Source organism: Ochlerotatus camptorhynchus, unplaced genomic scaffold, assembly GCF_037179485.1.
Source record: "Ochlerotatus camptorhynchus isolate MF236.1 unplaced genomic scaffold, CSIRO-AGI_Acam_v1.1 ptg000657l, whole genome shotgun sequence".
Lineage (NCBI taxonomy): Eukaryota > Metazoa > Arthropoda > Insecta > Diptera > Culicidae > Ochlerotatus > Ochlerotatus camptorhynchus.
This window is the reverse complement of record NW_027041136.1, coordinates 584,225-610,354: the sequence shown is the minus strand read 5'-3', so window position 1 is coordinate 610,354 and position 26,130 is coordinate 584,225. Positions and strand designations below refer to the sequence as shown.

Genomic DNA, 26,130 nt, shown 5'->3' with positions numbered 1-26,130 from the left:
CGTAAATGGAAGGATTGCTGTATGCACCACAAGCTGCGATTCATGCTACGCATAAGCTGCTGCTGTTTATGCATACGAGTATACACGCATATGAACGGCAATGGCAATGTGTGCTCTTTCGAGAGGGCTGGGATCAGGATCATTGGTGTTACATTTGCTCGAGTGTGTTGATTTAACCGTCAGCGACATTCCCGCACCCGCACTAACAGAGAGAACTTTGCAAAAATATGACTTTGGGTGAGCATGAGAAAATCCTCGGTATACAGAAGCGCAATCCCACTTAAACGGGAAGATAAATACTCACCCTTCTTCACAATTTTACCAAAAAATCTTTTAAGTTTACACAAGTGTAATGCAAAGAACAAATTTTCCCAGACAAGGGTACATAAATTAAGCTGTGCTTTAATTTGTTTTTAATATTGCAAAAAAAAAATGATTCATTAGAACTTGTTATTTTGGGAATGAATTATTGAACTGATGAAATTAAAAATGTATGGAATAAATATTTTTCTTTTAATTTTCAAAAAGTTCGATGCATCCGAATTTCGTTTCATGTCTGCATACATTTAGTTGTTTTGATTCAAACCGCCCAAAAACGTATTTCTGGCTTTCAATGCTTCTTAGGGTCTGTTCACAAATTATGGAACGCCAAAAATTGTAATCATCCGTAACACAATTACCTATACCCTCCCCTACTATTATTTTTTTCGCAAGCAAGAAAAGGAATAAATGGCATTAATAATTGCTATCATAAAATGAAAATGCATTCATTCTTCTTCTACTTCGCATTTCAAGCTTATTGCATATCGCATATTAGCTTATTGCGTGCTCTCAACTTAGTGTTCTAGATGCACTTCCACAGTTATTAATTGACAGCTTTCGATGCCTGTACCATTTTTGCATTGGTAAAATTGTGTGGCAAGTCCAATCATACTTCTATGCCCAGGGAAGTCGAGAAATTTTCCAAACCGAAAAATTCTTAGATCGGACCGGGAATCGAACCCAGCCACCTCCAGCATGGTCTTGCTTTGTAGCTGCGCCTTTACCGACTGAGCTAAGGGAGGCCCCATGCATTCATACAGTTGGTAAAGAGTAGTATCACAAACGAAGTGACAGACGACTAACTGGCGAAGAAATCCATTTAATAATGTGGTTCACTGTAATAGAATTTTCTGAAGCTTGTGCCATCATCCACCAGATGGGTTAGTTTTTTTGTTTTGATTTGAACAAAGTTGATTTTGTGTACAATGATTCTTTAACAGTGTGCAAAGAGTGCGTATCATTTTGTCATTTTTTATGCATTTCAGTTTTGAGTAGAGTGAAAGAGATAGAACCAAAACATTCTAGTACATTTGGTGAAAATGCTAGTTCAATCTAGTAGTAGTGTTGCCATGTGGTACAATCCAGTAGTAGTGGTGTTGCCATGTGGTACACTGAAAAATTGCAAAGTTTTCGAGCCGCTCCGTCTGTCACTTCGTTTGTGGTAGTATCTACCTCTACTTTAAGACTAGAAGGTCCCGAAGTAATGTGCTCAACTTTTTGGCTCAGCTCTGGTACTCTCTTCGGTCCCAAGCTAATCGATGCACCCCTCAAAACATAGGAAAATCCACGAACCCCCCATTTTATCTGTCAAACTTTCATAGCGAATCAAAACAAACATAGGTTAGTACTAGAATTTCTACTAAAATGCGGTACGTTAATCGATTTGCTTGGGACCAATAGGCTTGTCAAGTAGTGAGCCAATTAAAAATCGTTAGTTTCCACCGGTTGGTAGTATGAAGCGTAATAAATATTTACTACTTTACTGTTTTAAGACACGCCTAAAAATAATAAGAAATAATTTCAAGTTGATTATAATATCCTAGAAAAGATTCAATGTTTCGAAACTTTCCGACGTTTTTTTGTTAAAAAATTATTGTTACGCGTTACTCTACCAAGCATCCCCTTCCCCTCCTCTCAGCAAAGTGTAACAAATTAGCCTTGACAACAGTGCCGAGTGGCGTTGCTTCACACAAATTTGGATAGTTCCTCATAGGATTTTGTTGTGGAATGAGAGAATAAGAAAAAGTCCGCCATATTTCACATATAGGCTGACAGTTTCACTTGCAATTTCCCCATAGGAGTAAAGAGTTACAGAGCTCTTGTCAACGCTCTTTATAACACTCCTGCTCTCCCCTTATTACGTTACGTAATGTGTGAACAGACCCTTACATCAGCGTTAATGTCTGCTCTCAACTTGTGTTCTTTGAAACACTTCCACTGTGACAGTTTCCAATGCCAACAATGCATGGATTTGCATATTGTCTGGCAAGTTTCCTTGACTTCCCGGGGCATAGAAGTATCATTGTGCTGACGAAAGTGCTATGCTCAGGGAAGTAAAGAAAAGTTCTAATTTGAAAGTTTTTTTTAGACATGACCGGGAATAGAACACCTGATTCCGGCTTGGTAATACCGTGCCTAGGCAATATGATGTAGAATGTAGAATTATTCCAAAATAATTCTAAGACAACTATTTTTTTTCTATTTTTTAGCAGTAAACCAATTACTCTGAAATATTGTACATGATGCTATGATAAACGATGCACAGTAGTCGAAAGCCTACCACAACCTATAGCAGGGTAAATGGCTCTAATGTTGGCCTACGGACCTAATATTGGGCCCATCGCTAAAAATTGGCTATTTATCAATTTTATCTAGATGAACGCGTCATTGGTACGTTACTAATGGATATTTTTGGTCGCTATTGAAAATTTAGTCGATTGCTGAATGTATGTATGGTCCCAAATAAGGGGCATTTAGGTCGACATTACATCCATTTCCATACAAGATTTGAAGCAATTTGGATCAAAATTATATTCATGGTGGTTTTTTTTCCAAATTGAGGCAGCCAATGGAGCACATCACTCCGAACAGTTTTATATAAGGTACACTGGGGCAAGTGGGACCTAAATATTTGATAGTTTAGCATTATGTGATTGTGTAATCTGCAATAAGTATTATTCCTAAATTCCTACAGCTTAGTAATTATCTGCCAGTATAATGGAACAATTTTGTGTACATAACAAAATTATTCAATTTAAAAAAAAAATATGAAAATGCTGAATACAAGGAAGCATTACTGCTCCTAAAATGTAATTTTTACAGGAATCATTAATTCTCATGATTACTGGTATGCTTAAAACTAGCTTCATTTTTTATGCTATTCAAACTGGAGTTAAATTTGCGAACAATATAGTCATGACTTTGAAATCTAGTAATGGATTTTAATTCATTAAATATTTTGAATTAGAATGCTCGATCTCTTAGAGATAATAAGGACGAGCTATTTAACTTTTTGAGAGTTCATAACGTGCATATTGCCGTTATAACTGAAACGTTCCTCAAAACTGACCATAAGGTTAAAAGGGACGCAAATCATTCATTTATTTAAATGATCATCATGATGGAGCCTGTGGTAGGGTTGCCATGATTATTCATAGACATATCAAACATAAAATTATTTCTTTCTTTTTGAAACTTTAGGAGTTTCTGTTGAAACAAAATTTAGACAACTTACGTTTATAGCTGTCTATTTGCCATTCCAATGCGTAGGCCAGCAAAAGAATTTTCTCAAGGGTGACCTTTAGAAACTAACCTTCATTATTGGTGATTTTAATGCAAAACACCGGTCATGAAATAATGTTCAAAGCAATTCCAATGTTAAGGTATCATTTTGCTCTAGCTTGCATATTAGCTTAGGCAATGGTACGAACTTGTTGTAAGTTTAATGTAATTTTAGGTTACTTACGTTTAGTTCCCTTTGTAAATTTCAACCTCAATCCAATCAATAGAGCAGCTGATAGTTTTAGCAGTAAGGCCTGGTAATCATATAAATAGTTTTAGCTAATAGTTTTTTTTTTTTTTTGTTTTTCCTCATATAAATTCATCGTCTTCATCTCTAGGAGCTTTCAGAGAAATTACTCTTACCGATTCTGGTAGCTACTTCAGTACATCGGGTGTAGCTCAGACGTAATGATGACAAAGGTATAAGGTTAGCTGTAGGTCCTAAATGTAAATAGTTGATATCTTTTAGTTATAAGTTTGAACTTATATATAACTCCTTACCAATTTGATCGTAGTTACTTTACACTAGTTTAGGTTTATACACTAGCTTTAAGTAATATAAATACACCTATTAATTAAGATTAACACTCTGTAGAAATTAGCATGCTTCTTGGCATGAAACCATCGTGTTTACACCTTTTTCCTTTTGTTCTACCGTTCTCTCAACTGTACTCACCAGACGTGACAATTACCTGTCACTTCGCTGTACTCGGAACCACCGCAGCAGCGCGCTACGCGTGATGCTGTCACCACCACAGTGTATGGGTTGAAGGTGTTCGCGCTGGCCTAATAGGGTGGACCAACACTCCCTCCAGAGTACGCCAACTTCCGGTGGGCTTACTACTCGACGCGCTGAACATCCAACACTGCTAACTTGGCTGCTGGACGTTCGTAGACACCGGTGAATGTTTGTACGATTGCGGATCGAACTTGACCGTCTTTACTAGAAATCGTACTGATGACCTTTCCTTTTGGCCAGCAGCTCCGGGGTATCTTAGGGTCGACGATAATTACAACATCTCCATTAGCGACCGGTTTAACAAACTGGAACCATTTGGACCGACGAGTGATTTCAGGAAGATAATCAGTTACCCACCGCTTCCAGAACAGGTTGGCCAGAATCTGAGAGGTGCACCAGTTCTGCTTCAGGGCGAGATGGCAGTCGTCACTCTTGACCAGTGGTTTCGTTCCGTTTGATGAACCGAGTAGGAAATGGTTCGGGGTGAGAGCCGGAGCAGAATCGTCGTCTGCCGGCACGTGCGTGAGTGGCCGGGAGTTTACTACGTTCTCTATTTCGGTTAGAGTGTTTCGCAGCACTTCGTCGGACGGTTTCTTAGTTATGCAGACAGCCATCAGGTTGCTCTTTACTGTTCGTATTAGCCGCTCCCAACTTCCACCCATGTGTGGTGCCAGCGGAGGATTGAACACCCACTCGGTCTCAGAACTAGTGAACTCCTTCATTATCTCGTCATGGTTGATCACTTCTTCAAGCTTCTTCAGCTCTCGATCCGCTCCGACGAAGTTAGTTCCCCGATCACTGTAGAATTTACGGGGTTTTCCGCGCCGAGCGACGAAATTGCGGATTGCCATGATGCAGGAACTAGTGGTCAGCGAATGAACTACTTCAATATGTATCGCTCGAACGGTCAAGCATGTGGCTAGCATTCCCCAGCGTTTCTCGACCCTCCTTCCAACGACGACTTCAATTGGGCCGAAGTAATCGACTCCCGTGTGTGTGAACGGGCGTGAAAATGCTGCTAGACGACCAGGAGGTAGGTCGGCCATAAATGGAGGATTTGGTGCTGCTTGTTCGATCTTGTATTTTTGGCAATCTCTGCGTGCTTGGTTGAAGCACGAGCGTATGCGGCCGATTTGGTATTTCTGCCGTAGTTCGTTTATCACTGTTTCGTGGTTTTGGTGGTGGTATTTCTTGTGGTAGTGTGATACAATTAAGGTAGTGACGTGGTGTTTGTGTGGTAAGATGATGGGTTTTTTTGCGTCTTCAGTGGTGTACTGGCAAGCGGCGATACGAGTTCTCATGCGCAGTATTCCATGTTCGTCAAGCCACGGTGTCAGCTTGTACAATGAACTGGATCTCGGGAGCACTGTTGTTGGTTCCCCTGCGTTTTGTGGTGTACCTCGGAGGATGATTAGTTCTTCAGGATAACCTTCCTGCTGTGCGAGCCGAATCAGGTATGCTTCAGCTGTGTAGAGTTCGTTTTGGATGAGAGGTCCCGTTTTAATCGGCTGCTTCCGTTGCTTGGAGCAGCAGTTTGTTGTGAACCGTAGCACACGTGCGACAACATTTCTCAATCGTTCCCAGCTGGAGTAGTCCGAGACGCAAACGATTGGTTTTGGGAGAGCGTAGTGGACTGAAAGATTTGCCACGAGTTCAGCGTCTGTCGGTTCGTTCCGGATTGCTGACTGTGGCCACTTGTCCTCGGTTGTCCAGAGAATGTCCGGTCCTTTAAACCACCTGCTCTCAGGAGATAGATCAGGCTGTACGTCCCACTTTGTACCATCATCCGCTACGTTCAACTTGCTTGGTACGTATCGCCATTCGTGCGCTTCTGTAGCTTCCAGAATCTCCGTGACTCTAAACCCGACAAATTGAGTGTACCGTCGATGATCGAAATTGATCCATCACAAAACATCTCTTGAGTCCGACCAGTAGAACTTTCTCGTGATGATTATAGACAGCGTCTCAATGATCGTATGAGTAAGCCGTGTCCCTATCACCGCTGCTTGCAGCTCCAGTCGAGGAATCGAAGTGAGCTTCAATGGTGCTACTCTGGCTTTAGAGGTGACGAGAGAGCAGTGGATCGTCCCATTCTTGACAAATCGAAGAAATGATACAGCTGCCATTCCATTTTTTCCGGCATCTACAAAGGTGTGGAGCTGTACTTCATCGGCTTCGATGAACGGATATCTGGTACTGTAGCACCGAGCAATCTGAACGTTCTCGACTTTGGGCAAGATTTTCAGCTTTTTGAGCCAATTCGCGAACGCATCTTCGCCAATTTCTTCGTCCCAGCTAATACCGGATCGCCAGATCTCTTGCAACAAGACTTTCAGGTAGGCTAGGAAGTGTGCGATCAGTCCAAGTGGGTCAAATATAGTCATGAGGACTCGTAGAACTTCACGCTTAGTGGGCCGTCGTTGACCTTTCAGCAGAGCTCCATCGTAACGATTCCAACCGACCTTGTAGGTGAATGTGTCAGACGTTGTATTCCACCACATGCCTAGGACCTTCTCAGTGGATAACTCTGACGATAGATCGAGACTCTTTTCCTCCGTGTTTTCTTCTTGCAGCGCTGATGTCACTTGTCTGGAATTGCTGATCCAGTTTCGGATCTCGAACCCACCTTGTGAGTGAACGTACCTAACGTCCTTCGCAGTCTGAATCGCATCTTCCTCGTTGGCAACGCTGATCAGCATGTCATCTACATAGCGTGACTTTGTGATGGCTTCGTATGCGGCTGGGTATTCATTCTTGAACCGCTCCGCGTTGACGTTCTTCACGTATTGAGCGCTACTCGGAGAACAGCACGCCCCAAAGGTCATGACTCGCATTGCGTACACTACGAGGTTTCCATTTCCATTCGTCCAAAAGAAGCACTGGTATCGTTGATCTTCCTCGCGGATTAGCACCTGGTGAAACATTTCACGGATATCTCCAGTTACTGCAATAGGATGCAGGCGAAACCGAAGCAGAATCGCAAAAAGAGAAGACAGTAGATCCGGTCCTTTCAGTAGAGCAGAATTCAGAGACTTTCCGTGAACTTTGGCAGCCGCGTCCCACACTATCCTCATTTTTCCAGGTTTGTTTGGATTTGTGACTGGGAATACTGGTAGGAACCATGTGTGAGCAGATTGCTGCTTAACTTCATCATCGGACAGCTTGCGAACGTATCCTTTTGCAGTATAGTCGGCAATCTTCAGCTGTAGTACTTCCGACAACTGCGGATCCTTCGCCATACGTTTTTCTAAGGACTGATGGCGACGTAGTGCCATTTCTCGACTATCGGGCAGACGGATGTCGTCATATCGCCAAAGCAGGCCTGTCTCATAACGCTCACCATTGAAACGTGTACGGGACTCCAAGAGTGATTGAGCTCGCTCATCTTCGGACGATTGAAGCACTTTAGCAGGCTTTATAACTCCGAGACTATCAAGGGTAAAGTACTCCTTCATGGCTTGATGTAGTTTTTCGTCGGATTCCTCGCTGCATGAGCGTACGTGGAATGTGTAATGGAACATATTCGGTGTCTCTTCGGAACACAATCCTCCGCAAACAGTCCACCCTAGTCGTGTCTTCATCGCGATCGGTTGGCCTAATTTACCTTCACGGCTCTTCAACGTCAGTCCCAGTTGAGCATGCTTCATTCCAATTAATATGCGTGGACGAGCGTCATGGTATGACTCAATTGGCAACCCTTTGAGGTGAGGGTACAAGTGCACTAGCTCGTCGAGATCTAGAGTTTGATGTGGCAGCATTAATTTATTCACTGTTCGCACATCCTCTAGATGGAACTTCTTAGCTTCGTGATGCCGTGGAGCAACGTTAAGCATGACAATACGGGAGTCCTTCTCGTAGTGTTGAGTTCCTCCAGTCCAACGTAGGCAGAGTGGACTCGAGGTTCCACTTAACTTCAACTCGTCAGCCAGTTCTTGATCCAGTAGCGTCAGCGCAGAGCCTTCATCTAGAAAGGCATAGGTATATACCTCCTTGCCAGGTCCTGAAAGTACCACCGGCAGATAACGGAACAACACAGAGCTAGATGTGGTCTGATGTGTGTTGCAGTTATGTCCAAAGTTGCCAGCTTCAGGTTGAGACGACTGTTGATTTCCGCTCGGAGATTGGATCTTCTCTTTCTGGTCGTTGTGTAGCAGTTCATGATGCCTGTATGTACATCCGTCCTTGCCGCATGGTTTCGCCTTGCAGTTTCCTGTGTGTTGGCGAAGGCACGTGCGACAAAGTTCGAATTCCCTGATTACGGCCCATCTGGAATCCCTAGAGAACTCTCGAAATCTCTTGCACTTGTCGGCAGATTTGCAGGTCCCTTTGCACACTAGACACATCTCCTTGATTGGTGCTGGTGTAGAATCTGCTACTGCTTTCGGAAACGTATTTGGCTTCGCGTCGTGACGAACTATAGTCTCAGAGTGTGCATTGAGATAGCCCTTTTTGCTTCTACGAATATCGTTGTGGCCAGGTTTTGCTTCCAGCGATACAGTAGGGAACGTTACCGAACTTGCGGCTTCTGCTAGATTGTACACCCATTCGCTGAAGGTCGCCAGGTTAACCGTTAGGTACGTTTTCCGATGTTGCGCCCATGTTAGCTTGATGGTCGATGTTTGCTGACGAGCTGGTGTAACAGGGTGACGTTATACATATACTCTTCCAAACCGCATGATTCAACTGTAGCGCAAAAGTTCTGCACGCTCACTGCGAAATCCACCAAAGTTTCCAGTCGATCTTCTCGAATTGGTGGCAGCGAGCTTATCTTCCCAATCAGTGAGTGAATGATGACTTCCGGTTGACCGTACAACATCCTCAGCGTATCCATAACTCCTTGTACGTTTCCTGGATGCATCAGTCTACACTTGACGGCTTCATAAGCTTTCTCCTTCAAACTCCTTTGCAGCCGCACCAAGTTCTCCTCTTCCGTAAATCCACACATAGCTGTCGTGCTACTAAACATGGATAAGAAGATCGGCCATTCTTCTGGATTGCCGGAGAACGTAGGCAAATCCTTCGAAACTGCTTTCCGTGCTGCAATCTGGGAGCGTGAAAGCTGGAACTGATCGTAGTCTTCTTCCACTATCGTGGAATTCCTCGACGATCTGTGACCACGTGTAGTACGCGGTGTGCCGTGAATAGATTGATTTGGATCCACTGCCGACCTGCTCGGGTGATTTATCTCGGGTTGAAGTTGCGTTGATTGAGGCAGAGCTTCCGGACTGAAATGTCCTGTCTGCCCACGTCCTGAATCCCGGCACTGGTTGCCCGTTCCACGGTTTTCTTGAAAAAGGTTGTGTTGCAGCGCAGGAGTCTGTCCGGAAGGCACTCGATACCCAGATTGTTTACGATTTGCTGCTAGTTCTTGTTCACGCAGACGTATTTCCTCTAGCAACTGCAATTCCTGCAATCGGTTGATGCGTTCCTCTTCCTGTTGTAAATGTTGCTGTTGCTCGCGCAGAAGTTTCTCCTGTTGGAACTGTTCTTGGCGTTGTTGCTGTTGGTACCGCCGGAATTCTTCTTCTTTCTGCAACTGTCTTTGACGTTGTTGCCGCAGATGTTCCTGCTGTGACTGCTGTTGTCGTTGCTGCTGTTCGACTAGTAGTTCTTGATGAAACTGTTCTTGCTGTTGTTGATGACAAACTTGGTTTTGTTGTTTGCGATGGTGAAGTTGTTCCTGTTGCATCTGTTTTTGTCGCTTTTCCTCTTGTAGAGCTTGTTGTTGAGCAACAGCATCGGATGAGCCCTTAACTGTCTTCAACTGCGTACAACTGGCAGTTTTAACCCATTCTTCCACCCGACGTCGAGAAATTATAGAACTGGAACTCCGACTCGACCCCTTTTCACTAGCCAAGTCCTGCAGAATCTTGTACTTCTTGGCTAGGAATTGTCTGTGTTGTTCTGCTTCTTGCAGTTCAGCTACTCGCCGAAGTTCTGCTTCTTCTTGTCTGCGACGCTCTGCTTGCCGTTCTTCAAACTCCCTTTCTTCCTGCAGCTTGAGTAGCTGTAACTGGGCACGAGTTCGTGCGGATCTCTGCGACGATGAACAGGACACTTCTGAAAATGCCTTCTCCAACAAGATTTCCGGAAGTCCATCCACTGACGGCACGAAGAGTTTCTCCTTCCGTTGAACGTTGCGATTATTCCACTGAAGAACAGGTTCTGGTTTCTCCAACGGCACTAGGTCTGACTGCTTTTTCGACGGATGTGATTCTGGAACTGAGCGATTATCGATGGATCTGGATTGTACTGGAGGTTCGGACTGAGTGGACTTGTTCTTACCACTGGATGAACGAATAGGCGTAGTTGTTGTGACTTCCTTGACCGACAAAGTGCGTTTAGATGTATGCTCCTTTCTGGTATCCTTCGGTGTTGATCGTTTGTCTGAAGAAATCGTAGTTCGCTGGATCCATTTTGCAGTCTTGCAGTTGGTACAGCTCCAGCTCTGGTTGATAATTTCATCTGTTACCCCAACACAATCGTAGTGATGCCATCCGTCACACTGATCACATTGCACCATTTCGTCGGTATCAGGTCCTCCACAGCTCCTACAGGTTTGTCCATCGGCGGTCTTCTCCGTCTCGTCCACCACTACCACATCATCACTACCATTCTCCGTATCACTGTCACTAACCACACCACTTTCTACCGGTTTGGGCTGCACACTCTTGCTACCATCGGACTTTGAACCGCGACATGACATGCTCGCGAACTGATCGGTATTCGTGATAAACGAAAATTATATAATGTTGAATTTAATTCAACGGGACGTTTCCAAAGTTATTATTCCCGCCCGGATACAAATGAATAAATAGAATCCAATTGTTGATATAGCGAGAATATAATTTTCCTAAGTAGTAGGTAGAATACATAATCTTCATTAGATTCCATTCGTATAATAGTTTTAGTTGTATGTTAGCGTTAAGGTATCATTTTGCTCTAGCTTGCATATTAGCTTAGGCAATGGTACGAACTTGTTGTAAGTTTAATGTAATTTTAGGTTACTTACGTTTAGTTCCCTTTGTAAATTTCAACCTCAATCCAATCAATAGAGCAGCTGATAGTTTTAGCAGTAAGGCCTGGTAATCATATAAATAGTTTTAGCTAATAGTTTTTTTTTTTTTTTGTTTTTCCTCATATAAATTCATCGTCTTCATCTCTAGGAGCTTTCAGAGAAATTACTCTTACCGATTCTGGTAGCTACTTCAGTACATCGGGTGTAGCTCAGACGTAATGATGACAAAGGTATAAGGTTAGCTGTAGGTCCTAAATGTAAATAGTTGATATCTTTTAGTTATAAGTTTGAACTTATATATAACTCCTTACCAATTTGATCGTAGTGACTTTACACTAGTTTAGGTTTATACACTAGCTTTAAGTAATATAAATACACCTATTAATTAAGATTAACACTCTGTAGAAATTAGCATGCTTCTTGGCATGAAACCATCGTGTTTACACCTTTTTCCTTTTGTTCTACCGTTCTCTCAACTGTACTCACCAGACGTGACAATTACCTGTCACTTCGCTGTACTCGGAACCACCGCAGCAGCGCGCTACGCGTGATGCTGTCACCACCACAGTGTATGGGTTGAAGGTGTTCGCGCTGGCCTAATAGGGTGGGCCAACACTATCATTCGGCCATAAATATTAGATATAAACGCTTAATATTTGGGATAAATTGCGCTCCCGAAATCTTCCAGAAGGTTATGGAGTCTATAGTTGCTGGCTTAGATGGAATCATAGTTTACTTAGACGACGTAATGGGTGTTGGACGAACGCAAGAAGAGCATGATTGTCGACTTGAAAATTTACTTGAAAGATTTGAGCAATATGACATTCTTCTTAACAAATCAAAATGTGTCCTAAATGCAACACGAATAGAGTTCCTAGGGCATGAACTTTCAAACAATGGTATTCGTCCTACCGAAAGCAAAATTGATGCTATCAGAAGCTCTAGGGAACCCAGAAACGTTTCGGAGCTTCGCAGTTTTCTCGGTTTAATTACGTACATTGGTCGATTTATTCCGCATCTAGCTGACAAAACAGAGCCTCTTAGAGATCTTTTACGAATGGGAAATATTTTCAAATGGACGGATACACACCAAAATGCTTTTAATAATATCAAATCAACTATTTGTCAAACCGACTTTCTCGGCTACTTTAATCCCAAAGACTTGTGTATAGTGATAGGATCAGTTCTCTTGCAGCAAAACACATCAAATGAAACAAGAATTATCACTTTTGCCAGTAAAGCCCTTACGGATGTAGAGAAAAAGTACTTCCACACTGAAAAAGAAGCTTTAGCGCTAGTTTGGGCTGTCGACAAATTCCATTTGTATTTGCTTGGTAAACGGTTCAGACTAGTAACAGACTGTAAACCATTGAAGTTTTTATTCAAGGAGCGTACAAAACCAAATTCAAGAGACTTCAAGCCTATAGTTTTGACGTCGTTTATGAGTATGGAGTAGTCGAGCGATCTGCGAGCGATTGAGCGCTGTTGATAGTACCGGTAATCAAGAAAGGTGGAACGAACGAGGGAACGAACGATGGAGAAACCAGCTTGAAAGTCCGAATGTGTTTGGACGCGAGAAAGTTCAACGATAAGACTCGGAGGGATGCCTACCCTCTGCCACATCAAGACAGAATACTTGGAAGGTTGGGATCTGCTCGTTATCTCACAACAATAGATCTGTCTAAGGCATTCTGGCAGATTCCGTTAGACCAAGAGTCGCGTGAATAAACGGCATTTCGGGTCTTCGACAGAGGGTTGTTATAATTCACTAGACTCCCTTTCGGCTTAGTCAATAGTCCAGCCATAATGTCACGGCTGATGGACCAGGTACTGGGATATGATGAGTTGAAACCGAAGGTGCTCGTAAACGTAAAATACATCGTTCTCGGGCTGAAGGGCCTAAACGCCAAGGAGAATTTCCCTTTCCTGATCGACAGAGGGCGGCCTTGCCGTCGTCAACCGGCTTCGTCAGAAGAAAGCGCCTGTGCATCGGAACCATCTCCAGAAACCGCTAGACCAACCCCGGTAAAACCAGCCCGCCATCGCACTACAGTCGACGCTCGGTCAGCCATGCTTCATCCGCCATTGCCGGAATTGTACCGAAATTTCACCGAGCGGTGGTACCGCCATATTGCCAACAAGATCGGCCTTTAACCGTCCGCCATCGACAGAATCATTCCGGAATCGCAGCGAGCGCTCGCTGGACTGCAGTCGTCGTAGTCGCCATCGTCGTCAAGGGTTTGTGCCAGAAAATTGATGACAACACCACACAATCCACACTATCGTTAATTGGGAAAAACACAGTGTTTAAGTTGATCCGCGCTGTGTTTCAGTTCATTTGAAAGCTTGAGTGCCTTTTCGACCGCGTAGCCCCTCCAGTTTGCTCAGTAGTGCACCGACTCTGAGACACAGTTCAAGGAGTCTCGTCCTGCTGAGTTGTTTTTGGGCAGAACATTATTTTCACCACCAACATTATGATTATCAGGCTTGTGTCTTTACCACTGGTCCATCAACGCTTAAGATAATGGGTATGCTAAAGGAAAACAAGAAGCGCTCATAGTAACCAAACTGACCGTTTCCAACTGTGATCTGGTGGTCACTTAGAAGCAACGACTGGATAAAATATCAATAATCACCATTTACTGCATTTGATATAGTATCAGAACAAATCAAGGCTTAATTTGATCAAATTTACACAGCAATCAATTTGACAAATCCGAATCTTCTAGCGGACCATTTCGGGACCATTTGGAGCCAAATACCAGCTAATATATCAGCGAACACCATTTTCGTACAACGCATATAATTGCAGAAAATGATGAAAGTCTTCTTTGATCAAACTATCGTAGCAAATTTTTTAAGGATTTTCCGGATCTTCCGGCCGGATATCTGAAAACCACTTAGGTCCAACGACCAGCTAATATATAAAAAATCACCATTTTATACTACATTACATATAGTATCAGAACAAATCCAGTCCTACTTTGATCAAATTTTCACAGAAATCATTCTTACGGATATTCCGTATTTTTCTGCTGGTCATGTGATGACCACTCAAGCCAATGACCAGCTAATACATCAAATATCACCATTTTACTTCATTTCCTATGGTTGCAAAGAATGACCAAGGCATACTTTGATCAAAAATACATAATAATTAAAATTAAATTTGATCCGGTTTACCGGATGGCCTTCCGATGGACACTCAGTATCTAGAACCAGGTTGTTGGTTGGTTTTGTTAGAATATTAATCTGCACTACTCATAGATGCCTGTTGCTGTGGATTTCCAGCATCACCTTGTTCTAGACGAATGGTACCTTTTCTTACCCCCACCCCAACACCATCCATGGATTGAAAAAAAATCTTGACTTGTCAACTGAAATGCCTGAGATACCTTTGAACCATATGCACAACAGATTGGCAACATGTGCGTTTTAAATCAGACGAGTCTTACAAGCTACACCTATCACTTCTTGCACCTGTTCACCGGTCAGGCATGATTGATTTTCACTGGTAAAAAATATCTTCACCATTCTTGTGAATACCAATCGCCTTGGCTCGTGAGATATTACAATAGAATAAACCTGACATGATTGCAGTCACGTTTGCAATAAATCTTTTCAACTTTTCTGAAATCTTGTCTTGATTTGTGTCATCTTTTTGAAATGTGATGATGAATGATTGAATTTTTTTTCTCCCAGATTTTCGCAAACATTTATCGACATCAAAGAGAAGGAGAGAAAACGTGGCACAAGAGGACTGGTATCCATCCCAGCTAAGTATCCGAAAATTGTCGAAAGGCTTCTCGAGACACTTAACGATACAAGCGAACATATCCTTAATGGTACGGATACTCTGTTCCGCCCGGAGGACTTACAGAAACTACAAGATAAAATAGCCAAAGAAATTTCCAGCTCGAATCTGGACCCAAAAGAAATGAACGAACTACAGGTATATTATTTTTATTGTGACGAAAACATTTCTTTATAGCCTTCATTTTATTTCGTTCTAGGAAAGGATAAATAAAGAAATAACTAACTCAGAAGTATTCAACCTAAAACATTTCAATATATACGACAAACTTAAGAAGATGTTCAAAAAGCCAGAGAAAACACTCAACGGAGTTAAATTCAGTGCATCAGCAAAAGCGCGCGCGTTGATGAACCTGCACAATAATGAAGCCGGTAGAAGAGTAAGTATACTTACTTCTGCATTTCAGAATCTTTATAGATCTTAATTACACATACAATTTCAATATATTAGGCTATTATCAAAAGATCTCGCATCATTTGCAAATGTCATGGTGTGTCTGGCTCTTGTAGTCTCATCACGTGTTGGCAACAGCTAACATCAATTCGAGAAATCGGTGAGTTCTACCAGTTTTAAGTTTTCAAACTGGTATCACAGAATATTTAATAATCAATCTTCTATTAACAGGTGATTTCCTACGTGAAAAATACGATGAAGCGACCCAAGTAAAAATAAACAAGCGCGGTCGGCTGCAAGTGAAGGATCCTAGATATAAAATTCCGACACCTTTGGATCTTGTTTACCTAGATGAAAGTCCTGACTGGTGTCGAAATAACAGACAATTAAAGTGGCCAGGTAAACAAATATCGACTTACTAGAAATTTAACCCAACATAAGGTATTTTTTCAAGCGAATAAAAAAGAAATTTTTACACTAATTGATTCGGATTTTAATTGTTATTCAAGGACATTTTAAAAATATCCAAGGAAATTGTTGATAAAAATCATGTTTCAATAAGTTTATTACGCGTTCACTCTACACACCAGAGCGACTGCTGGAAAGGTTAAAAGACAATTCTCAATATTTTATACTTCCAGGTTTTGAGAAACACTTAAAATGTATCGTTAATATTTTAAAATATTTTGAGATAAAAAAAAAATATATTCGAAAAAACCAATCTATCTGCATGCATTTCTATCCGTATGCAATTCTGTATTCTGTTTTTTTAAATCTTCAGATGTTGGATTGAAACAGCTGAGTTTTGTGAATTACATGTTTTTTTTAACGTTATGTGTGATTTTTTTTGTTTCAATTAATTTATGTAATGCTCAATCGCGTTAGCTTAACGGAGCTGATATTTCATTGTTTGTAGTTAATACCACCGACGTAGTTGCAGTTAATACCACATCGCGATGGGAAGCATTCGCTTACCTGTTCCTTACTACATAAGAGGTGCTTATGCTAGCCTCAACACCAATCATACAGCAACATACAGAAGTAGCTGAGCTGCGCACTTCTCCATCGAACTAGCTGAACTGCGAGTGCAATGCAATAAAAGGGATATCGACTAATTACAACTACCTAGGGTAAATTATGGCTTCGGCACCCATTGACTGTTTTCGGCAACCGAAATTGAAACGTTAATTTCGCAGTATTTTCCCATCAAAACTCTTCGCTGAATGTATTAAGCCGATTCCTTAACTTTTCAGCTTCAATCAGATTACATTTTTACGACTGTGCAATCCTGTTATGCCATATTTTTATTTAAATTAAATATACACACTACAAAATACGGCTGATTTAGAGTTGCCGATAATAGAACAGCTGATTAACACGCAGTTACCCGTTTTGATCAATTCTGTCGATTGGAATGGGTAGAACAGCAAGCAGCAGATAAATGTCAACAAACAAACCTGTCATGTATGTGTGTGACGCTGAGAAATCACTAATAGAAGTTCGGACGCTGCTTAGACTGACGAGAATACGTAAATTCCCCTACATACTTCTCTCCCTTCCGCTCTCAAGATTCTTCTGTTCGGTGTCTCTTGTTGTGTGTTCTACTGAAACAGAGAAATATTCAATACCGCAAAACATCGCCGCAGTGATATTTTCTTGCGGCGCAGTTGATGAGCGGTAATCGAAAGTTAAGAATGTATCTCAGCATTTACAATAATATGCTAGCCAATTTCCGCGCGCGTATTGAACTGCAACCACATATACAGATTTACCTGTAATCATACAAATTTTTCTCAATATGTTGATACAGATATATATTTTTCAAATCAGCGGGATATATTTTTAACTCTGGATTATATTTATTCATTCCGATAAATTATCAATTCTAACTTTTGAGCAGCTACGAGCACCTTACCCAAATAGCAATTTTTTGCTTAATGAAATATTATTTTATTATCATCGTTAATTTTGAACGGACTTCTGATGTTCAGATATTCTGATTTCTGATTGCTCGTTAGAAGAGATGTTTGTTAATCTTTCTTATTATTTAATTAACCATATCACATAGTGGCAAGTGCTATATCTAATTAATTTTTTTGATTTGTTGAATCGGGTAACAAGCCGGTGTAACAACCCACAAGCTAATTGATTACATTTTGTGACTCGATTAGACAAGTGGATATTTTTACATTTGAATATCTTAATATCAGAATTAAAGAATATTCTATGCTATTCACTAATCATCCAACTTAAATTTTTTTGATTTGACCAGTGCTGAGGTTTGTCACTGTCATTGGCAGACTTTCGCGCGATATTGACAAAACTGTTTTTCACATAGTCACTGACAGACTTGATCCTCAAAAAAAACCTTCGTCAAAATCTTATTCATTTTTTCGTTAATGATAAAGATTCAGCTGGTAACAAAAATGTAATTTCGTGTATTCTGAGTCACATTATTGTTATCCAAGCAGACCAGGACGTACATGCTTGTTCACTTTAACGGCTCCATGTAACTGTGTTGCTCAGGCCATTTAATTTCGATGCAAATTTACGAAAAAATCTACACATGTTCGTCACTGACAGCATTATCATTGACAATTGACATGTTTGCCTTGACGATGACTGTTAGTTCAAATGAGTGACCAAAGCAGAATTGTCAATGTCACCGTGCATCGTCGAGATTTTGCAGCACTGGTTGTGACAAAATACAATAAAGTTGATAAAACAGCTGGCAAATTACTGAGTATATTTAGGAATAGATGCGACCAACAACAAGCGGATCCAATACCCTTTCAATCTGCCAGAAGCTTAGATAATGTTGAAATTTAGTTCAATTAGAAGATTTTGAGAATTTGAGAAAATGGTGCATCGAGCATTAAAATTTAGTATGAACATTTAATTTAACATTAAAAATATAATGTTAAATTTTCATAATCTCGGACATAAAAAATTCATACACTAGTCAAATGTAATTGTTACTTCATTAGAGAAATTGCAAAAGACTGTAACCGTTTGGTCACAAATTCAAAGGTTTTTGTCATTTATATTATATATAGACCTTTTTGACGTTTAATCATCTTTCTCTATCTAGCACACATGGATGAATGGACGGTTTATTTTCCCACTAGTCTGTTTCCCTCTTGCTTGCACTCGTTCGCTTTAAATGGTACAGTAGTGTGTGCCGATTAAACGTCAAAAAGCTCTATTCAGAACCTTCACGTTTCTTGTGCAAGAACAGCAGTATACCACAGAAATGATAGTCAGTCCGCATCGTGCTCTCTTGCCGCGCGGATCTATTTGCTTTTTGCTGAAGGAAGTGTTATTACTACCTAAAGCTACAACAAATTTAAACAGCACTTTTCAGTGCTCAACCTGTAAAATTTCTACCTTGTTCAACTCTTATTTCTCTTCGATCCTTGTTTGGACCCTACCCGAGGTAATCCTTCTTGGATATCGATTTGGAAAATTCCTCTTCGATCCTTCAGATTGTTATAGTAATCTGCTTGGAATTCGATTTGGATAAAAAATTTCTGCCGCCATGGCACCTAAACGCAAAAAAGGGGCAAACTCTTGATCCCCCTTCTGATGAAATTAATTTGAGTAATCAATTTGATTTGCTCATGGATGATGAGAATGATCCATCATCCAAGAAAAATTTCTAGTAAACTTTCCCGGCTTAATGCCAAAAAGGAAAAGATTCCCCCTATCGTGATAACCACTTCCGATTTCCATGCTCTTAGCATGGAACTTTTGAATTTCGTGAAAGTTAAGTTTTCACTACAAATTGGACGTCCGGGTGAATGCCGTGTATTGGCTGAAACCTTGGACGGATTTAAATGTCCTCTCAAGTATCTTACTGAGAAGCAGCACAAATTTTTCACTTACGACACCAAAACTGAACGTGTGTTCAAGGTTGTCATGAAAGGACTGCCCAGTGGTAAATCCCTGGATCAGATCAAAGATGAACTGGCAAAATTACTTGGAGTTGTGCCACACCAATCAAAATGAAATCCCGCCCTGGCGATTCGCGCAACGGGATTTCTAATGATTTTTATTTAGTTCACTTCAAGTCTAGTGAACTAAACAACCTTAAGGCCTTAGAAAAAGCTAGCCTTATGCTCCATGTCCGAGTGAAGTGGGGACACTTCAGGAAGACTGGAGGAAATTTCCAAAACCTCACTCAGTGCCGTAAGTGCCAGCTAAATTGCTACATGCCAGCTAAATGCATGAATTGTGGTGATTCCTCTCACGCAAAGGACGACTGTCCTGTGAAGGAAGATCCTAAGAAATTTAAATGTTCAAATTGTGGTGAAAATCACAAATCCAATTTTTGGGAATGTAAGACTCGAAAAGCGATCCTACAATCTCGTTCTAAGCGACAGGTAGGAAACCCTCCACGTTTCCGAACAGGTACAAATTACTCTGCTGTTAACAACGGTCAGCGAGGAACAAATTCTACATTCGTACCCGTAGGTACAAATATCACCCCTGCTTCAAATTTTTCATCTGTACCTACTCCCCTCGCTGCTAACAATGTTCAGCGAGTGAATGGAGCTACCTATGCTGCTATTGCAGCGGGTAGAAATCAAAATACTAACCAACGTAATTCTATCGGAAATTTTGACAATTTTGACTTAGGAAGCATTACTGCCCCTAAAATGGATTTTTTACAGAAATCATTGATTGACATGATTTCTGATATGCTTAAATCAAACTCCATGTTTGATGCTATTCAAACTGGAGTAAAATTTTCAAATAATATTGTCATGACTTTAAAATTCAGTAATGAATTTTAAAGCTTTAAATATTTTAAATTGGAATGCTCGATCTCTTAGAGATAATGAAGACGAGCTATTTAACTTTTTGAGAGTTCATAACGTGCATATTGCCGTTATAACTGAAACGTTTCTTAAACCTGGCCATAAGGTTAAGAAGGACTCAAATTATTTCCTGTATAGAACTGATCGTCCTGATGGACCCTGTGGTGGCGTTGCCATCATTGTTCATAGACGAATCAAACATAAAATTCTTTCTTCATTTGAAACCAAAGTTTTTGAAACTTTGGGAGTTTCTGTTGAAACAAAATTTGGACAACTTACGTTTATAGCTGCCTATTTGCCATTCCAATGCGTAGGCCAGCAAAAGAATTTTCTCAATGGTGACCTTCAGAAACTTACCCGTCATAGGTCTAAATTCTTCATTATTGCTGATTTAAATGCAAAACACCGCTCATGGAATAATGCTTAAAGCAATTCCAATGGTAATATTCTGTTTGATGATTGTTCTGCAGGTTATTACACTATTCAATATCCAAACAGCCCAACATGCTTTTCTTCAGCAAGAAATCCGTCAACTATTGATTTGGTCTTAACTGATTCATGTCAACTTTGTAGCCAATTGGTTACCCATGCTGACTTCGGTTCTGATCACCTTCCAGTAACTTTTGAAATATCCCAAGAAATAATTTGTAATCCCAACAGCTCTACTTTCAATTACCATAGAGCTGATTGGGAGCAATATCGAACATTTATGGAATATAACTTCGATCCAAACATTCGTTTGCAAACCAAAGATGAAATTAATTATGCTCTTGAATCTCTGACTTCTTCTATAGTTGAAGCAAGAGCTGCCTCAGTACGAAAATGCGAGGTTAAATTCGATTCAATTATAATAGACGACGATCTTCTTAAACATGTCCGTAGGAGACAATATCAAAGAACACGCAATCCTGCCATGAAAGTTATCTGGCGGGATTTGCAAAAAAAAACAAATTAAAAACGATTCTCTGCCTTAAGGAACAAAATAAATGAAAATAATGTTTCTAAATTAGACCCGAGTTCCAAACCCTTTTGGAAACTCACAAAATTTTTGAAAAAACCTCAAAAGCCTATTCCAGCGCTTAAAGAAGGTGGTAAAATTTTGATCACAAATTTGGAAAAATCTCAGAAACTTGCGAATCAATTCGAGAGTTCCCATAATTTCAGTTTGGGTCTTACTAGTCCTATTGAGAATCAGGTTGCTCGGGATTATCTGAATATTTTCTCCCGGGAAAATATTTTTGATGATCCCTGGGGGAGTGATTTGGACGAAGTAGATCTTTAACTAAAAAGTTTCATAATATGAAAGCTCCAGGTGATGATGGAATTTTCTATATCCTCATCAAAAAACTCCTAGAGAGTACCTTGTCTTTCTTGGTAAAATTATTTAACAGATGTTTCCATTTGGCATACTTTCCTGATAAATGGAAAAATGCAAAAGTTGTTCCAATTTTGAAGCCGGATAAAAATCCAGCTGAAGCTTCTAGCTACCGTTCAATAAGTTTGCTTTCTTCAATAAGTAAACCTTTTGAAAAGATAATTTTGAATAGAATGATGCTTCACATCAATACGAACTCAATTTTTGCAGATGAGCAGTTTGGATTTCGCCATGGGCATTCAATTAATCGGCCTCCCTTAGCTCAGTCGGTAAATGCGCAGCTACAAAGCAAGACCATGCTGGAGGTGGCTGGGTTCGATTCCCGGTTCGGTTTGGAAATTTTTCGGGTTGGAAAATTTCTCGACTTTCCTGGGCATAGAAGTATGATTGGACATGCCACACAATCATATCAATGCAAAAATGGTACAGGCATCGAAAGCTCTCAATTAACAACTTTGGAAGTGCATCTAGAAGACTAAGTTGAGAGCACGCAATAAGCTAATATGCGATATGCAATAAGCTTGAAATGCGAAGAAGAAGAAGACGATTCAACTACTCATCAACTCTTAAGAGTTACCAATTTAATTCGTTCAAACAAATCTGAATGCCACTCAACTGGAGTTGCTCTTCTAGACATAGAAAAAGCATTCGACAGTGTTTGGCATGAAGGTTTGATTGCTAAATTGAAACATTTTAATTTTCCACTTTACATTATGAAATAAGTTCAAAATTATTTAACTGACAGAACTTTGCAGGTAAATTATCAAAATTCCAAATCTAATAGACTACCTGTTAGAGCAAGAGTTCCTCAGGGTAGCATTCTTGGGCCTATATTGTATAACATTTTCACTTCTGACCTCCCTGATTTGCCTCAGGGTTGCCACAAATCTTTGTTCCCTGATGACACAGGCATTTCCGCTAAAGGAAGAAGTCTTCGTGTTATTTGCAGCAGACTGCAGAAAAGTTTAGATATTTTCTCTTCTTATTTACAAAAATGGAAGATTTCTCCCAACGCTTCCAAAACTCAACTTATAATATTTCCACATAAGCCTAGAGCGTCCTTTTTGAAACCTAGTAGTAGTCACATAGTTACTATGAACGAAGTTCCAATTTCCTGGTCGAACCAAGTGAAATATCTTAGATTAGTACTTGACCAAAAATTAACTTTTAAAGATCACATTGAGGGCATTCAAGCCAAATGTAACAAATATATAAAAAGTTTGTATAATCTTATAAACAGAAAATCCAAACTTTGCCTGACGAATAAACTTCTAATATTTAAACAAGTTTTTAGACCGGCCATCCTTTACACTGTGCTAATATGGTCTTGTCAACAATCCTCAATTGCAACGATTAATTCTCTTTATACTTAGATAAGATTTAGTTTTAGTTTTAAGTTTTAAGATATCAATTGTTATACTGACATGCAGGTTTAAAAAACCTGTTTAAAATACTGAATTACCAAGACAGGAACAATGTAAAAACACTTAGATATATATCATAACAATTAAGGCTGGTAAGTTACTGTAGTAACTGGAGCACCTAGGTTAATATGAAATGTAATTTATTTTGAATTTGGAACAAATAAAGAGTTAAAAAAAACAGAACTGAAAGGGTTCTGTACCGCTGTGAAAATGTTGTACCGTTACGTTATGTCCACCATAGAGCTACAAACAACTATACAAAACAAGGCTGACGGGCTGAAGGAAAATTGGAAGAAAGAACGGCCATTGCCCAAAATCGGCCTCTTTTAATATCGAGCGTCCGTGTGCTAAGACGCATTTTAATTAGCTAAGAGCAGTGGTTCCTGTTTTTGAACGTGAACCAGGACTCCCCCTAGCAACGTTTAACGTTCAGGTAACTAAATATTTGCATTTAACGTCCTGAATACCCTGCACCAAAAAACCGTAAATTAATTACGTATTCGTCCGACAGGACCTCTTTTATGTTGGACCTTAAAAAGGTCATCCGTCAGCACACGGCCGGCTCGTGAAATTGGAAACAGTTTCCGAGCCTAATTGTCAAGGACCGAAACATTATTATCTGGCCAAACGTAGGCTATAATCGCAAAGGAGTTTTCCCTTCTCGGCTTGACCAAGGTGGCCTTGCCACGGTCGACCGATCGTGCCAACAAAGGACGACGCCTGTCATCCCACCGTCCAGCAACGCCCGCTGGCCTGTCATCCGCTCGCTTCGCCAATCTGGTGAGAGTTCCGGCCGCACAGTAGGACAGGAGTCACTGTGTCGGCCATCCTGATTCACCATCAACGGCAGCAGCGGTATGTACCGGTACAGTGAACAACGCGATTAGGCTACACGACAAATACATACACGAAATTATGAACACAGAACAACACGCACATAATAGGGTAGAGCACTACTTCGTCGTAATCGCCCATTTCTGTTCTATCGACCAGAAAAGATCAATAATATCAATGATTTCACTGTGCACACATAAATAATAGGTTTGCTCCGATGCGTTAGTTCCTGCAACATAAATCCTGTTAGAGCGCATTGTATGAACATGCACGCTTATAGTTCTAAAAAAAAGAAGCGCTCCTAGCGAATCCCCTTTTTCTACGTTTATCCGTAGGAAGAAGAAAATCTACTGGCGTTTCAATGCGTTAGGACGGAATTAAAACTCGTAGAACGAATTTAGAATCAAGAAGCAGTATTAGATTTTAAACAATATCTCAACAATGTGTGACTCTTTATCAAATCTAACGGTACGTATGGAAAGGTGAATAAATTTAAAAGTCATCTTTGACAGAAATATTCATTTTTTTTGTTTAAAATCGTTCATAAAAGAGAGGGAAAGCGCGGGTTGTGCTTTGTAGGACGGAAATCAGATCAAAAACCCTACAGAAAGTGGCGAATAAATGCAGTTAAAGAAAAGTGAAAGTTCTTCGTTTTTGTATCACGAAACCCTCTGATTACTCGGTAGCTAGCCGACCCTGGGTGTTCCGGAGCTTGCTCTTGTCGCCTGAGTCAACCGGGTGCTGTATGTTCGATCTTCGAGTAGGTAGTTGGTGAGTGCTGAGTTCTACCATCAGTTATAAGACAAACGTACGAACGAATAGGATGCCCAATAGGTGAATTTTAAGAAAACGTCACTAGTATTCATGTATGTTTTAAATAAATATTTACGAAGAAACCTTAAAACCTACAAGATTACTTCCAAGGACAAAAATCTTTTGAACTGTATGGAGAATGTTCTGTAAAACAAATAAATAAACAGTAATGAAAATTTTCAACTTCAAAACACGTAATTTGCAAAGTTTAAGGTACTTCCAACATCATTTTCAATTTTTATGTATCATAATTAACATTAATCGAGGTTCTCTCAAAAGAGCTTCAACAGATAAAACTTCAATCTTTCATTTAGTTTGATTAAATCAGAAATACACATTAAGATTGAAACTAACCAAATTTAGCTCTGAAAAAAACATTGAATGCTGCCCTTAGCAGTCATTTCCAACCTTATGTTTCATTGGGATTTTTTCATAACTGAAAATACATAAAACTCAAAACCAAACACCCTGCATTGAATTGGATCCACTTTTTGATAGATTGAAATTCTATCCGCAAGACTATAAATATATTCATTACACTATAAAAAAAATAATGTTCAGTAAGATATTCCTTAACCTTTGATTCATTTGATTCCTTACAGGCACTCATGGCCGTGTTTGTAATAAAACTTCATCCGGATTAGACGGCTGTGCTATTCTCTGCTGTGGACGAGGTTACAATACAAAAAAAATCGTAGTTAAGGAACGATGCAACTGTAAATTTCAGTGGTGCTGCCAGGTCAAGTGTGATATATGTACCAGGCATATAGAAGAGTACACGTGTAAATAAATACCTTAAGAATACCTATACATTAAATTGCGTGAATTTTCGGTGATATAATAAATGCGAGAATGCACTAACACTTTGGTTGAGCATATTAACACATGATGGTACGAGTGCTGTACTGCCTATAATTGCATATCAGTCCCATATGGATTTTCGTCAATTTTGAGATAACACAATGCTATCCACTATTATCAACTGGCATCTACTTCCATATTTTGTGATAACGGACCATGATTATGAAAAATGTGAAATCAACATCAAGACAGTTTGTCCCATCAAGCAAAAAAATCGCATCAGGTCCATCCTTAAATTAAATCCATAGTTCAAGTTAAGGTTCTGCTATTCGAATTGCTATATTTTTCGTTGATATAACAAAAAAATATTTTAACTAGAAAAACGATTTTTCAAATATTTAAGTACATTGGAATTGCACTTCCTAACTTCGATGGCCATTTCTCAATGCTTATTTTTCCATATGGGACTGATATGCGATTATAGGCAGTGTACTCA

At 40.2% G+C, this 26,130-nt stretch overlaps 1 protein-coding gene across 1 annotated transcript in view; it reads left to right on the top strand.

Moving 5' to 3' along the window:
• The window catches only part of LOC135714516 (protein Wnt-5-like), a 32,561-nt gene extending 6,852 nt beyond the window's left edge, over positions 1–25,709 (top strand). Inside the window, exons 2-6 of the mRNA XM_065237893.1 lie at positions 15,063–15,312; positions 15,374–15,553; positions 15,625–15,727; positions 15,799–15,966; positions 25,436–25,709. Coding sequence (XP_065093965.1) covers positions 15,063–15,312; positions 15,374–15,553; positions 15,625–15,727; positions 15,799–15,966; positions 25,436–25,623 — 889 coding nt within the window. The 3' untranslated portion in view covers positions 25,624–25,709. The remainder of the gene's footprint in view (positions 1–15,062; positions 15,313–15,373; positions 15,554–15,624; positions 15,728–15,798; positions 15,967–25,435) is intronic.
• Positions 25,710–26,130: the final 421 nt, after the last annotated feature.